This window comes from Melanaphis sacchari, unplaced genomic scaffold (genome assembly GCF_002803265.2).
Source record: "Melanaphis sacchari strain LSU unplaced genomic scaffold, SCAv2.0 Contig10_pilon_pilon, whole genome shotgun sequence".
Taxonomy (NCBI): domain Eukaryota; kingdom Metazoa; phylum Arthropoda; class Insecta; order Hemiptera; family Aphididae; genus Melanaphis; species Melanaphis sacchari.
Window position 1 is genome coordinate 3,307,968 of NW_020270420.1, and position 13,554 is coordinate 3,321,521.

General features: G+C 26.5%; 2 protein-coding genes across 2 annotated transcripts in view; one reads left to right on the forward strand and one right to left on the reverse strand.

The window, feature by feature from the left end:
* Nucleotides 1–8,294, forward strand: part of LOC112603675 — a 25,605-nt gene extending 17,311 nt beyond the window's left edge. Inside the window, exons 3-8 of the mRNA XM_025352363.1 lie at nt 4,926–5,209; nt 5,923–6,177; nt 6,957–7,277; nt 7,872–7,943; nt 8,032–8,121; nt 8,202–8,294. Of these exons, the coding sequence (XP_025208148.1) occupies nt 4,926–5,209; nt 5,923–6,177; nt 6,957–7,277; nt 7,872–7,943; nt 8,032–8,121; nt 8,202–8,264 (1,085 nt within the window). The 3' untranslated portion in view covers nt 8,265–8,294. The remainder of the gene's footprint in view (nt 1–4,925; nt 5,210–5,922; nt 6,178–6,956; nt 7,278–7,871; nt 7,944–8,031; nt 8,122–8,201) is intronic.
* On the reverse strand, nt 8,147–13,421 carry LOC112603689 (methylcrotonoyl-CoA carboxylase beta chain, mitochondrial). The gene is made up of 12 exons (XM_025352382.1): nt 13,227–13,421; nt 11,622–11,800; nt 11,291–11,541; nt 10,992–11,232; nt 10,746–10,924; nt 9,718–9,922; nt 9,496–9,645; nt 9,086–9,152; nt 8,848–9,004; nt 8,628–8,742; nt 8,476–8,561; nt 8,147–8,386 (listed from the first exon to the last, which is right to left on the reverse strand). Exons 2-12 carry the CDS (start codon nt 11,751–11,753, stop codon nt 8,269–8,271), a joined length of 1,701 nt encoding a protein of 566 aa, XP_025208167.1. The 5' UTR covers nt 11,754–11,800; nt 13,227–13,421; the 3' UTR covers nt 8,147–8,268.
* Nucleotides 13,422–13,554: the final 133 nt, after the last annotated feature.

Sequence of the window (13,554 nt, forward strand, 5' to 3'; positions counted from 1 at the left end):
TATCACAGATAAATGTTTTTGTTAAGTTATATTGGTTTTTATTTGATATATAGATATAATTAATAACATATCATTCAAATCAGCGGTTAGAGTTATGAGATGTTACCATTTTGAGCTAGTTTATTTTTCCAAATATACCATTATCAATGAATAATGATATTGTATGATATTAATTTTTTAGCGGTAAAAATTCAATTACGATTTACTATTAGGATAACATAAACTGTAATGCATTACAAATTTGAATATTTTCAGTTAATATATTTATTTTTTTAATTAATTAAATTTACTATATTTAAATACTATTATTTTCCACCAAATCTTCGCCAACGATCATACGTTGTTGACTACACCAGTTCTCATCCAATCATTGAAGTTAGCCACGTCGGGCGTATTATATTATTAAATATTTATACCGTTATTAATATAATTTTCATATTCATTTAAAATAAAACTATCGCGTGCTATCGACTGCTAAACCAATTAGATTAGCCCCTCATCGACCTCATCGGTAGACGTTAATAAATATAATTTATGGATATTGTTCTTGACTTTTTCGATAGCAGATAATATAACAATAAATATGAAGCACGCTGATTTTATTTTTCAATAAAATTTGAATTTCAAGTTATTTACAAATATTTTGAGATAAACACGATTATATAGAATAATGAATAAAAAAATCTAGAATAACTTGTAGAATAATAAGTAACGAATCATCGTAAAAATTAAAATGGTTTATAAAAATAAACCATAGCAATCAAAGAAAAATAAATGAATAAAGAATAACTTTTTATTCGACTAATGCTCAACTCTGTCCCAAGCATGCAGAAAAACAACTTTTTATTTTTTATTATGTTACACTTTATTAAATAGCTACTCATATAGGTACATTGATGTTTAGAAAATTATTTATTTTTTAATTTTTTTAATTTTTAATTTTTCAAATTGTTCATTCTCTGCTTCTCACAAATAAACGTTAATATTTGGTTCAACACAATACATTATTTTTTATTTTTTTCACTTGGAACATAAAATTATTTATTGTCTACATAAATAGCTTCTATAGTGACATAATAAGTTTTTTAAATTAATTTTTGAAAAAATAGTCAATTAATATAACTTCTTTCATTAGAAAATTCTAAAAAAAATGTTTGTAGTTCTCCTCCTGTTGAATTCAACAAATATCAATAACGTTTTCTAACGTTGTATGGTTTCACGTGACAAAACATTTCTCTTAAAAATTCTTATTTATTTTATTTTTTATTTGACTTATTCTTCAAGATAATAATGAGTTTCAATGTTCCACTGAACATAATCGTCGTTCATGACCTATGAGTTCACAATTTGAAATATAAAACCATTAAAAGTTTAGTATGAAAAAGATATCAGACTTAGACGTGTAAATCACCAATCTCTATGATCGACAAATATGTATAACTTGTTTGCTTTGTTTGATAATAACTTAATTTATATTAGTTAAAAAAATAAAATTGGTCAGCTTGAGCAGCTTTGAATCTGATATGTATTATGAATATTGAATAATATGAATTATTATCATTGCATGATTGCTGTACTATAATTATTTAGGAAGGTATAAGGCAAATTGTAAATTATATTATTATTGATTTTTTTATTATTTTTGGTTTGTAGCTCACACATTATTGCTATTATTAACTATTTTTATCTACATCCTTTTTTTAATTTTTTCCGTAGAGGTAAAATTTCCAATTATTGTAATTAAATATTTTAATAGGGTTCAAATAAATAATAAAATAAGTTAATGTGGAAACAATCACGTAAACTTCTATACTATTGTGCAGTTGTCTACACTCTACTGTTCATAGGCGCTTTAACTTTTAAATAAAAATACATTTTTTTAAGATTATCATTTATCATTATTATACTTTTCGATATGATAACGTGTTTTAACGTATTTTTTAATTAACTTAAACACATGTAAATTTATTAATGTCACAATTGTAAGAAACATAAAAATAAACTCTAATCAAAATTAAAATAGTTTATCACTTCTTGTTTATGTATCATAACATTTTTCATAAATTAATTTAATAATAATTACAAATTACAATAAAGACATTCAAAAATTATGATTATTAAATTATAGAAGGCATCAAATCTTGTTGACTGGGTGTCTGGGCCTGTGTATTTTATTTTAAAATTTTAAATACTTATACTTATATTTTATAAATTTAAATTAGTGTATATAGATGTATAAAATGTATAGTGAAAACACTGATATCATTGGTTCTTAGTAGTATTTATAAAATCATAATAATAAACACTGTGTTTTATATAATACATTTTGGTAAATATACTGATAATTGAATAACCTGACTATGTCTAGTTAGTTAATTAAATAAATCAACACAAATTATGATATTTAGTAAGAACAGTGCTTATTTAAGAGAAACTAAGTACTTAAACTATTTACTTCGATCAATGTGTATCATCGCGAAAATACCCTGTAAGTATACTTTACTAACATAGTTATTTACATACCGATACCTATATTTATTTATTTCACTAAAAATTCAATAAATATAATGGTATTTTAATATTCGATCAGTTAATTTAACGTAATAATCTAACTAAACTAGCTAAAGTATTATTTACATTCATTAAATAAGTATTTTTTATGAAATACCTAACTATTAACTAATTTTCCGTACAATTCCAAATTGTGATTTATTAAAGAACCTATCCACATTTTACTTTGTTAATAAATTAAATAAGTACGTATACTTTCAAGTATATACAAAATTCATTATAATTACTTGTAATACAAATTACAGATACGATATTGAAAAAGTTAACTATAGATCTATATTAATAGTTTATCATTATAAAACATAATAATATATCTTTTCAATTAATTATTGTCTCTTTAAAATGTATTAGTAATTATTATAAATAAGCTGTAACTTGTAAGTTATAAAATGGGAAATTAATTTAATCGTTTTAAAATTCAAAATAACAATTAATAAGTTTATTCAAATTAAATATTTGTTTACTGTTATAAAATATAAATTATAACATTTTGATGGTTTTATATAGATTTTAATATATTTATTTTTATAGTTTCTTGTTTATAAATGTTAAATTTATTTTGAAGGCGTTTTAAATTGTTTAATACGCTATGAATAATAAATAAGTTAAATATCTAATAAGAAATACATGATTTACATGTACTACGTGCGTGAAGTTAATCCTCCTCGCTTTAACCTATCTTAATCAAATCTACACCAATATTTTAAAACTTATTTGAATCTATTTGATACTTGCAAATTTTCGATTTCGGAACTTCAGACTTTTCCTAGAATACATACAAATGTTAAATTTAAGAAAATAAATAATTTATTTTATCACAAAATTATTAAGTTATTGGTTTTAACAGTTAAAAACGATTTTACTTACCAGCCGATGCGCCAGCTCTGCTCATTATAAAAATTTTGCGATTTTTGCAATTTTGAAAATTTTAATATAAAGTACAAATTTAGCATGAATTTTCATGACTATCGCTGAAATTCACACAATAATATTTTTTTTTAATTTTACCACAACAATATTTCAACATCAATATTTCCGTATAGCAACGTTTCATGAGAAAATTCTCGACAATTTCTCGACATTTTTTCCTAACGATTTATCATTAACAATTTAATATGCAGTAAAACTCATCTACACTTTGACACGATACGCAACGGTCGCCAGTACAAAGTAAAGGCACCACAGTGACCGGTTTACACTATCACCACCACCACCACGGGTAAAGACACGATATCGTCAACTCTCCTACCAACGCCATAAAGACCAAGGCGGGACGGGAAGATAAGTCGCGCCAGCGATCGATCTCTTTTGTCACGTCGGTCGCACATCAACCACGTCTCTAGTGTCACGACCATCGCACGTCTCTAACAGCATCTCATATTCCAACTATTGTTCGACGAACTCTACAACGGCTCTAGAAGGACTCTACCACGTTGAATTCACTAAGCCGCGTCCAAGCACTGAAGGTTAAGAACGTCATCGCCGTATCCGTCTAACCAACCTGTTTGTGTAGCTCCATAGGTACCCCTGCGGGCTACGAGCATCTACAATCATGCGACCGGCTTTCCACGGACCAAAACCATGACAACCGCCAAAGCCGCGTCAACTTTACCCACAAACTTATTAATTTATCTGTGAAATTTGATATAGACAAATCAATTTTTGACGCATCAATAAGTTTCAAGCGTAGTTTTACAATATCAACTAAAAAAAAAAAAAAAATTAAGCAAAAAAACTATTTATAAATTAGGGATGTTAAAACTAAATAGTAAATATCATTGTTCGGAAATTGTTATTAAAATATTGTTCTCACTTTTCTTTCCATGCATAGATATTTTATGAAATAACAACATCATTTAATTCTTAAATTCTAACATAAATTAAATGTTTATATTATACCTATACGGCTATACTTACATGTTTCATGTTTGTACATACTCTTACTTCGCTTGTATACCAGGCACCGGGCACAATACTAAAATATCAAATAATATTATCGATTTTAATAATTATTATGAAATATAAATGCGGTTAAATTGGTAATAAAATTACTCGTGAATCGTGATATAGATTGGAATAACTATCGGTTATCTAGAAGATAACTCAGTGTTATTTAAATTTTTAAATCCTATGGGTACAGCCCTCACATCAAATTATAATATTCGCGGGGTATAAGAGTTCAAATAGAATCCGTCTGCGGAATAATTCTTCGTGCACATATTACACGGCATCAAACAAATAAACATAATTCATGATAGTGTGTTTGTCGAAATGATCGAATCGACTAATAATACTATTATATATACTTCATAATTTATACTTAAAATCGTAATGATTTTAATTGTATTCATTAGCTGACGAGAACGCATTTGCGACTATTCATCATAATAGCGACAGATATTTCATATTGGAATGGACGTACACGGCGATGTTTTACACGTTTTCGTGTTTTGTTTTTTGCCGTCTTATCTACTCTGAAAGCATATTGAAACCGTACTTGGACGACCTGACGCTGGACAACATCAACTACTCGCTGATGACGTCGCTGTCCGTCCTTATTGTTTTGTTGAATCCGTTGTTGGCGAACAAAGCACGCGAGAACCGAGAAAAGTATTTCAAAATCTGGAGAGAATATCAGGTTTAAACACTTTATACTTTATACTTTATAGCATAGCCTGCATATTAATATATTATAATCATATATAATACGCCATAAATTGTTACCATGAATCTAATTGTGCAGGACTTTGTATCAAATATCAATAGGAAAACCGTGACCACATTTTTATAAGCAACTTAGTATTACATCTAATTATGTAAGATATGACAAAAATCTAATCTTTTTTTTTAACGCGTTTATTTTTATTTAATAATTTCGACGTGTGTTTTCTATGATAATAATAGGTAGGTAGGTACATCTAATTCCTAATCTATACAGAGCAGTTTATTTTTTCTATGAAAACATCATTGGGTACATTGGTAAAATAAGAAGGAGGAGTAATCCCCCAACTATTTTCAATTTCACAGGAAATCACTAAAAATACAATAAAATTTCGTTAATATATTTAATAATTTTTGTTTTAAATTACAAATTTTAGTGATGCGTAAATATCGAAGTAGTTACTGAAATAACTAGATAATTAAATTTTAATACTTCAAACAATAAAAAACTGAAATTAAAGGTCGCTTTATTTACAAAATTTTAGTTGAACTTTACTTGTTAATAAATATATATTGTAAAAATGTCATGTTATAATATGTATACGTATTGTAAGCGATAAATTGGTTCGCCTTGCCAAATAAACTTATATTATATTTAAACATGTACATTTTTCCCTATTTCTTTTACAGATTCAATATGAACAGTATAGTGTTTCGGAATTGAATCTCGGTTCATCGATTCTTATCGTTTTGCTAATCGTTGGTGGTACAATCATAACAACGCTTGAGTTGGTCGCAAACTGCGTCTTAACATCACAATTAAACCCCACTTACATCTACGCTAATTGGCTTATTTATTTTTACACAAACCTTACGACCATCCAGTGGGTCACGGACTGCCATTTATTGACTTTAGTCTCCAAGAAATTGCTCAATCAATTTTTGGTAAGTTTTAAGTCATTGATAGATCTACAATACGATTACCTACGTACCTAAATATTAGGTATATGTTATATATTTTCGTATTCGCTCTTTCAATCCCACTTTATACAAGATAAAACCTAAAATATATTCATACAATCATACATGCAGTATTTTGGAGTAAGTACCTATATACCCATTGGCCATTTCTAATAGATGGATTCCATTTTCTCGTGTAACAACATATTTCAAATATGTTGTAAAAGTATTCCAAGTTTATATATTTAAATTAATCACGTACACATTTAATTACACTAATTTATATTTTCTATATATTAATAACCTTAGATTATACTGTCCGCATTAATATGTCTTGTGTATTCCATATTATGTTCTATTGTTAAAAAGTAAAAGACTACGTATCTATTCATTGTACGCAATATCTATGTATTACGTTTAATTAACTGAAATTATATAGATACTAACAATACTGTAATTTTGTTTACAATAAATAGTTTTATGATTGTATCCTGAGACACTGCCACAATATGGAAGTTTTATCTTTTTATTAATATCTATAAAATAGATATTATTATAATTATTTGTCTATTATAATTTTATTTTATCTACCTATATTGTGTGTTTGTGATATACCGTAAAGTGAAAATATTTTTCCATTAATCGGTGTAAGAAACGCAGCCAAAATCTTATGTCCCTGTTGCATTATTGAACTATACGTACCAACGCAATCACTTGAATGATGAATATATTTATATATTTATAACTCCGGTATTTATATATAGGCACGGACAATAACTGTGAATTCATCGGGCAGAATCTTTAGCGACGGCATAGGTGTTGAAACGCACGTGTCCCATTTCGTCGAACTTTGGCGAAAACTTTCCGACATGTCCAGTGGGCTCATAGATACCGGTTGTGGCCTCTACGAATTCAATTTCGCCGTGCAGTCGGTGATTGTCGTGCAAGCTTTATACGGTATCGTTGCCCTGTACATTGGACAACATCAATCAATCGTACACTACAATGTATACTTCCCGACCGCCGCATGGTCCATCATAAACCTGGTTGCTCTGTGCGAGGCTGCGTATTCGGTCACTAATCAAGTGAGTACACCCATGAGTCATGACCCAACCATCAGATATATGTATAATAATATAGTTTACCTAGTACATGTAGATACACCACGCGTTTAAAGATAACGTCACAGTTCTTTAAATTCCGCTCGTAATGATGAAAAACTTCATAAAATGGCACACTATACAAACATGTACTTATTTTATAAAAGCGCACGTTATTGGCAGTTCGCATTACATTATATCATGATTAAAGTTTTTATAATTCGGATATTATTCATAATAATGTTCGTTAAATTTAGGCAAAAATAAAATTGTTTTATGAATTTGTTTCGTAACATTGTTTAATACTATAGCAATTATGTACAGTATAGTACCTATAAAGTGTAGTATGTGTGTGTGTGGAAAATTATACATTTTTCGTGAATCACTTATCATAAAATGTTAAATATTATGTGGAAAAATGATTTTTATTGTAAATTTTAGTTTTTCTCAAATGTCATCGTAATTGCCTATATTAAACCCCTTAAATAATAAGTGTAATTTTACTCTGTGAAAATTTAAAAATTTAATTATAATTAAATAATAAATAAAAACCAACTAATATAAGTTACTATTTTATAGGTGGGATTCAAAACCAATATAGCAATACAATCAATAACTTGCAATAACTTCAGTTTAGAAACTCAAGAGCAGGTAATTGCAGATGAAAGTAATTTTATAATGATTTCTTCAAATTAATTTCAATACAGAATATTAATGACACTTTAACTATTTATATTAGATTTTCACAGCTCTGAAAACTATCCAATCTCACATACCTGTAATAACTGTGAACGGTTACTTCACCATGGATCGATCATATATATTGAGCGTAAGTAAAAAACATAATAAAATAATTTGATTAACAATCATTATAGAAATATAATAAAATAAATGTATTCATTTTGACAGTATTTAGGAGTAGCTGTATCATACATCATCGTTCTGACTCAATTTAAAATTAGTACTTCTTAATTCATTACATCCGGAAAATACCATATTTGGTCTGTTGTAATGGTGAATTATGAATGGCAGATAAGCTCAAAGCCAAAATTTGCCTCGTCTGAGCAGGATCAATAACGCCATCATCCCAACATCTATTAATATTTTGGGTGTCAATATAACATAATCATAATTTTCATTCACATCTAAAACTTTTGTTTTAACTAATTATTATTTTACTTACCTTGCACTGGAATAAAATGGATTTCCTTCATTCTCAAATTGTCTGATCACTGGATCTTTTAACATTTTTTCTTCTTCTTTCGTTAACTATAAAAATAATAACAAACAATAAATCATATTATTAAAACAGTAACAATAGTGAATTGGTTTTACCTGATTTCCTTCTCTAATCTTTTTATCATTTTGAATTTGGGCAAGAACACCTGCAGCTTGTTCGCCTCCCATTATGCTTATTCGAGAATTAGGCCACATATACATAAATCTTGGTCTAGACATGATGCATAATATAAAAAATGTTGATTTAATTTTAACCTGATCAATAATTTCTCACAAGCTATTACAATTAAAAACTCTATATTTTTGTATTACCTACCCATATGCTCGTCCACACATTCCATAATTTCCAGCACCATAAGATCCACCGATCACAACTGTAATTTTAGGAACAGATGCACATGATACAGCTGTAACCATTTTAGCACCATTTTTAGCAATACCACCAGCTTCTGCATCTTTTCCAACCATAAAACCTAGTAAATTGTTCAATATTGTCAATAAACTAATTGAAAAATAAAAAATATTTAAATATTTTTAAATATTATTTAACATACCAGTAATGTTTTGCAAAAAAAGCAATGGAATATTTCGTTGGCAACATAGTTCAATAAAATGTGTACCCTGTATAGAAATTTAATTTTAAATCAATATTAATATTTCATGAATCTGATTATGATGCATAAGCACATATTTTAAAGGTGCTATCAGAAACTTCCCTCTCATTAATCATATCTTTTTAATGATACATTTAAATTATACCTAATCTATATATTATTATAAAACATAGATACCACTATAATTACCTAATTAACTGTGAGACATTTAAAAGTCAGCTAAGAACAAAAATATAGCTTATAATCAATACATATAAAAAATATTGTATTCGCCTATCCCATCACAATGAGAACTTAAAATATTCTCTTGTTATTATAATATATTAAATACTGAACTCAAATTTCTATACCTTCAATGCAGACTCAGAAAATAGTACCCCATTATTACCAATTATACCAATAGGGTAACCACATAATTTAGCGAATCCAGTTACCAACGTTTCTCCATAATTTTTCTTAAATTCAGAAAATACTGACCCATCTACAATTCTTGAAATCACCTAAATAAATTAATAATCATGAGATCATCAAAATAAAGGTGAAATTAAATACAATGATTATTATTTTATTACCTCTCTGATGTCATAATTTTTTTTTAAATTGTCACCAACAATTCCATATAATTCTTCATCGGGATATAATGGTGGCTCTGGCACATCAATATTATTTTTTATATTTTGTTTATTGTTATTATTATTTAAATTTGCAATAATGGTTTTAGTAATGTGAAGTGCGTGATAATCATCATTAGCATAATGATCAGAAACTCCAGAAACACTAATACAAAATAATTTTTAATAAAATAAATTATGAAGAATACTTGACAATTAATAAGAAATAATCATAATTTAGAATTTATTCAATGATGTATGAGCTTATTAATATATTATTTAAAGAAATTTATAAAAAAAAATAAAATGAATCTCGTTTAATCATCAATCTTTAACATTACTACAACAATATTTTATGTACTGCATAATATGTACTTGGGGTAGATTGGTATTTATAGAGCTCAGAGTTCAATACAATTATATATATATATATTATATATATATTATTTTTTTTTGAATGTCTTACATAATGCTCTCAAATCTATAAATGTGCTTCAAGTACCTACTTATTATTCTAATTACAAAAATTTTTTGAGACATTTTTGACCTATTTCTAGTATTATAACAAAAAAAAATTTACTTCATTGAAATATAAACATAGTACTACATTATGAATATAGTTTTAATTGTTAACTTTAATAACATTGGTAGATAACCAACAATCATTTAAATTTCAATATATTAAAGAAGCTTTCATTGTACAGAGTTATACTTTTTATTTTCTGTCTCATATATAATATTTTTACTCATTTTTTTTTTTTATATATATACTTATTTACACCTATACAATTTTAACATTTGTTTATTTCATTAATACATTGTTTTTGTTCTTTAAAAAATAATAATAAAATAAAAAAATAAAAATAATTTAATGTAAATTAATTTTTGAAACATTTTTAGGTTTTTATATTATAAATGCAGTTTTTTGTATTTTAAGACATTTAATTAGAACTCTAGTTAAAAATTAAAATTATGCATAGTATTCTTACGAGCAGTGAAGTTTGGCACCACCAAGATCTTCTGAAGATACTATTTCACCAGTTGCAGCTTTCACTAAAGGGGGACCAGCAAGAAAAATTGTTCCAGTCTTTTTGACAATTATACTTTCATCAGCCATGGCAGGTAAATAAGCAGCACCTGCTGTACAACTCCCCATCACTACAGCTATCTGAAATATTTTTGTAATTATACAACACTAATAACACTAATATAATTCTATAATTTAAATATCTAACTTGAGTTATATTTTTTGAAGACATGATTGCTTCATTAAAAAATATTCTCCCGAAATGCTCTCTATCAGGAAAAATTTCAGCCTGTTTTTTTAAGTAACCGCCTCCAGAGTCCACCAAATAAATACAAGGTAAATTATTTTCACTCGCTATTTCCTGGGCTCTCAAATGTTTTTTTACTGTGATAGGAAAGTAAGAACCACCTTTAACTGTAGCGTCATTTGCAATGATCATGCATTCCTTTCTATCAACAAAGGATTTATTAATTTTGAATTAAATTAATTTATATATAAAATCTGTACCTAGAAATACGTCCGATTCCTGTAATTATTCCACCACATGGGACTGTTTCTTTATAAAGATCATGTCCAGCCAACTGTGACAATTCTAAAAATGGTGAACCTGAATCCAAAAGATAATCTATACGATCACGCACTAATAATTTTCCTTTGGATGTATGCCTTAACTTATCTTTTGAATCACCACCAGATATTGAATTAGCTACAGTCTTTTTCAAATTGTGCACTAGAATTTCCATTGCTGTTCGATTTTCCTAAAATAAAGAACCAAAATTTAAATTTCTGATCAAATGTACACCACAATTGTAAATTTAAGAATATATTAATTATTAACCTGATATTCTTTAGAATTAACATCAATATTTGTTTCCAGTATAGATCCATTTGAGACATCAGAGAAATGTGATGAACATTGACAACCACGGAAGATGACATATCTTCTTAATATTTTAGTACTGCTTAACATTTTTATTAAAATACTCTTGCAATTTACTTTTTAATAAATCTTTAAATCTATAACAGTTAGTAAATAATCATGAAATATATATATTTTGTTTTATATATGATACTAATATTAATTATTGAGTCAACATCAATGTACCTAAAAAAAATATGTAGAACCTTTTCCCAACAGCACATAGCTAATTACTACTACTACAGCATTGTTTATAACATGAATCAATAGAAACTCTGACGTTTTAAATTGAACAAAGTACATACAAAGATAAGATAAAACTTTTAAGAGTTCAATAGACCACCAATAATATATGTTATGTATATAGGTACCTACATAATTTATACCACCAATACTTGTATAGATGTATAACAATTATAATTTATAATATTTACAAATTTATATTTTTATGTGTAAGATTACATGAATAGAATAAACTATTTAATTAGTATTAAAATTTTATAAGCAGTACTTTTAAAAATCTAACCTATAAGCAAATTATTTGTTCTAATAACAATATTATAATATTATATTATATACCAATTAGTAAATGTACTCGTCCAACTTCATATTTTTTATTAACCATATTATAATAAATTAAATACCAAATTATTATTTAAAAATCTCTCAAAATAGTCAAACATATTAAATAATCAAATACTTTACATTTCAAGACTACTAAATCTGAAATTATAAAAAAAAGTTGTGATTATACCAATAGTAAACCCGTAAAGGTGATATTACTATAATATTATCATAACAATAATTGGAGATTATATAAGTCTATGTTACCAGAGTATCACAATATTAATTATTTATTTATTTATAAACTCCTGGTAAAGACAAATGTCACAAAATTAATATGAAAATATTCTCTGGAAGGTAAGGTATTCCTAAAGGAATTATAGGTTGAACTCATAAATTGTATGCCTATCGATAGTCGAGCAATACCAGTAGCTGCTTTAAATATGAGGTACCAGTAAACAGTATACTTGTTATGCTAAAATATGGAATAAATTCCAAAAACTTGTAACAAATAAAAATATCTACAACTCATATACCTAAATCTAATGGACTATAATTTTCCCTTACAGTACCTCTAACTTTAATTAGTTATACATAGTAATCATCAGATTCCTGGTGGACATATTTAAAACATTTTGATTCTTAACAATAGATTAATATTTAAATTTGTGTAAAGTTAATAATTATATACTTATGTTTATGTTTACAGTATACCTATAATTCTTAATTTATAATATGTACGTATATTATTATGGTCAAGTATTAATTATCAATAATTGAACACAATTAATAAAAAATAATAATAACCATCAAGAGTTTATATAATTTAATTTTAGGCATATGTAGCATATAAATTAATAAATTATCATAATGTAATTTCTTATCAGCTATTCCTACAAATCAATGTAACTTAAATACTAAATTAATGATGATGAATAAAAATCACAATAAACAACATACCACTGAGTTCCATGCAGTCATGGATCATAACACACACAAAATACTGAAACTGCGTGTAAGGTGTATATAATACATACCACTAACTTCTATTAAATTAAAACTACTAGGTACTGGCAAATACTATAAAAATATAATATATTTACATAACCAATTAGAAATAGCACTGATTATAGAATACATTTATTCAAATTTTCAATTTAAAACATGTAAAATATAATCCATTTTAAATATTTTGTAGTTTTGTACTCAACAGATATTTCATTATTTAACAATCTATAGTAATCAGTAGGTCAGTACTCAGTAAACTATAGAAATAGAATCTATATTT

Coding starts and splice junctions, on each gene's coding strand:
- LOC112603689 (XM_025352382.1), bottom strand. CDS start 11,753: ATGTTAAGCAGTACTAAAATATTAAGAAGATATGTCATCTTCCGTGGT. Junction 11,542..11,621: donor TTAATTCTAAAGAATATCAG/GTTAATAATTAA, acceptor TCTTTATTTTAG/GAAAATCGAACAGCAATGGA. Junction 9,005..9,085: donor TTTTTTGCAAAACATTACTG/GTATGTTAAATA, acceptor ACAATTTACTAG/GTTTTATGGTTGGAAAAGAT.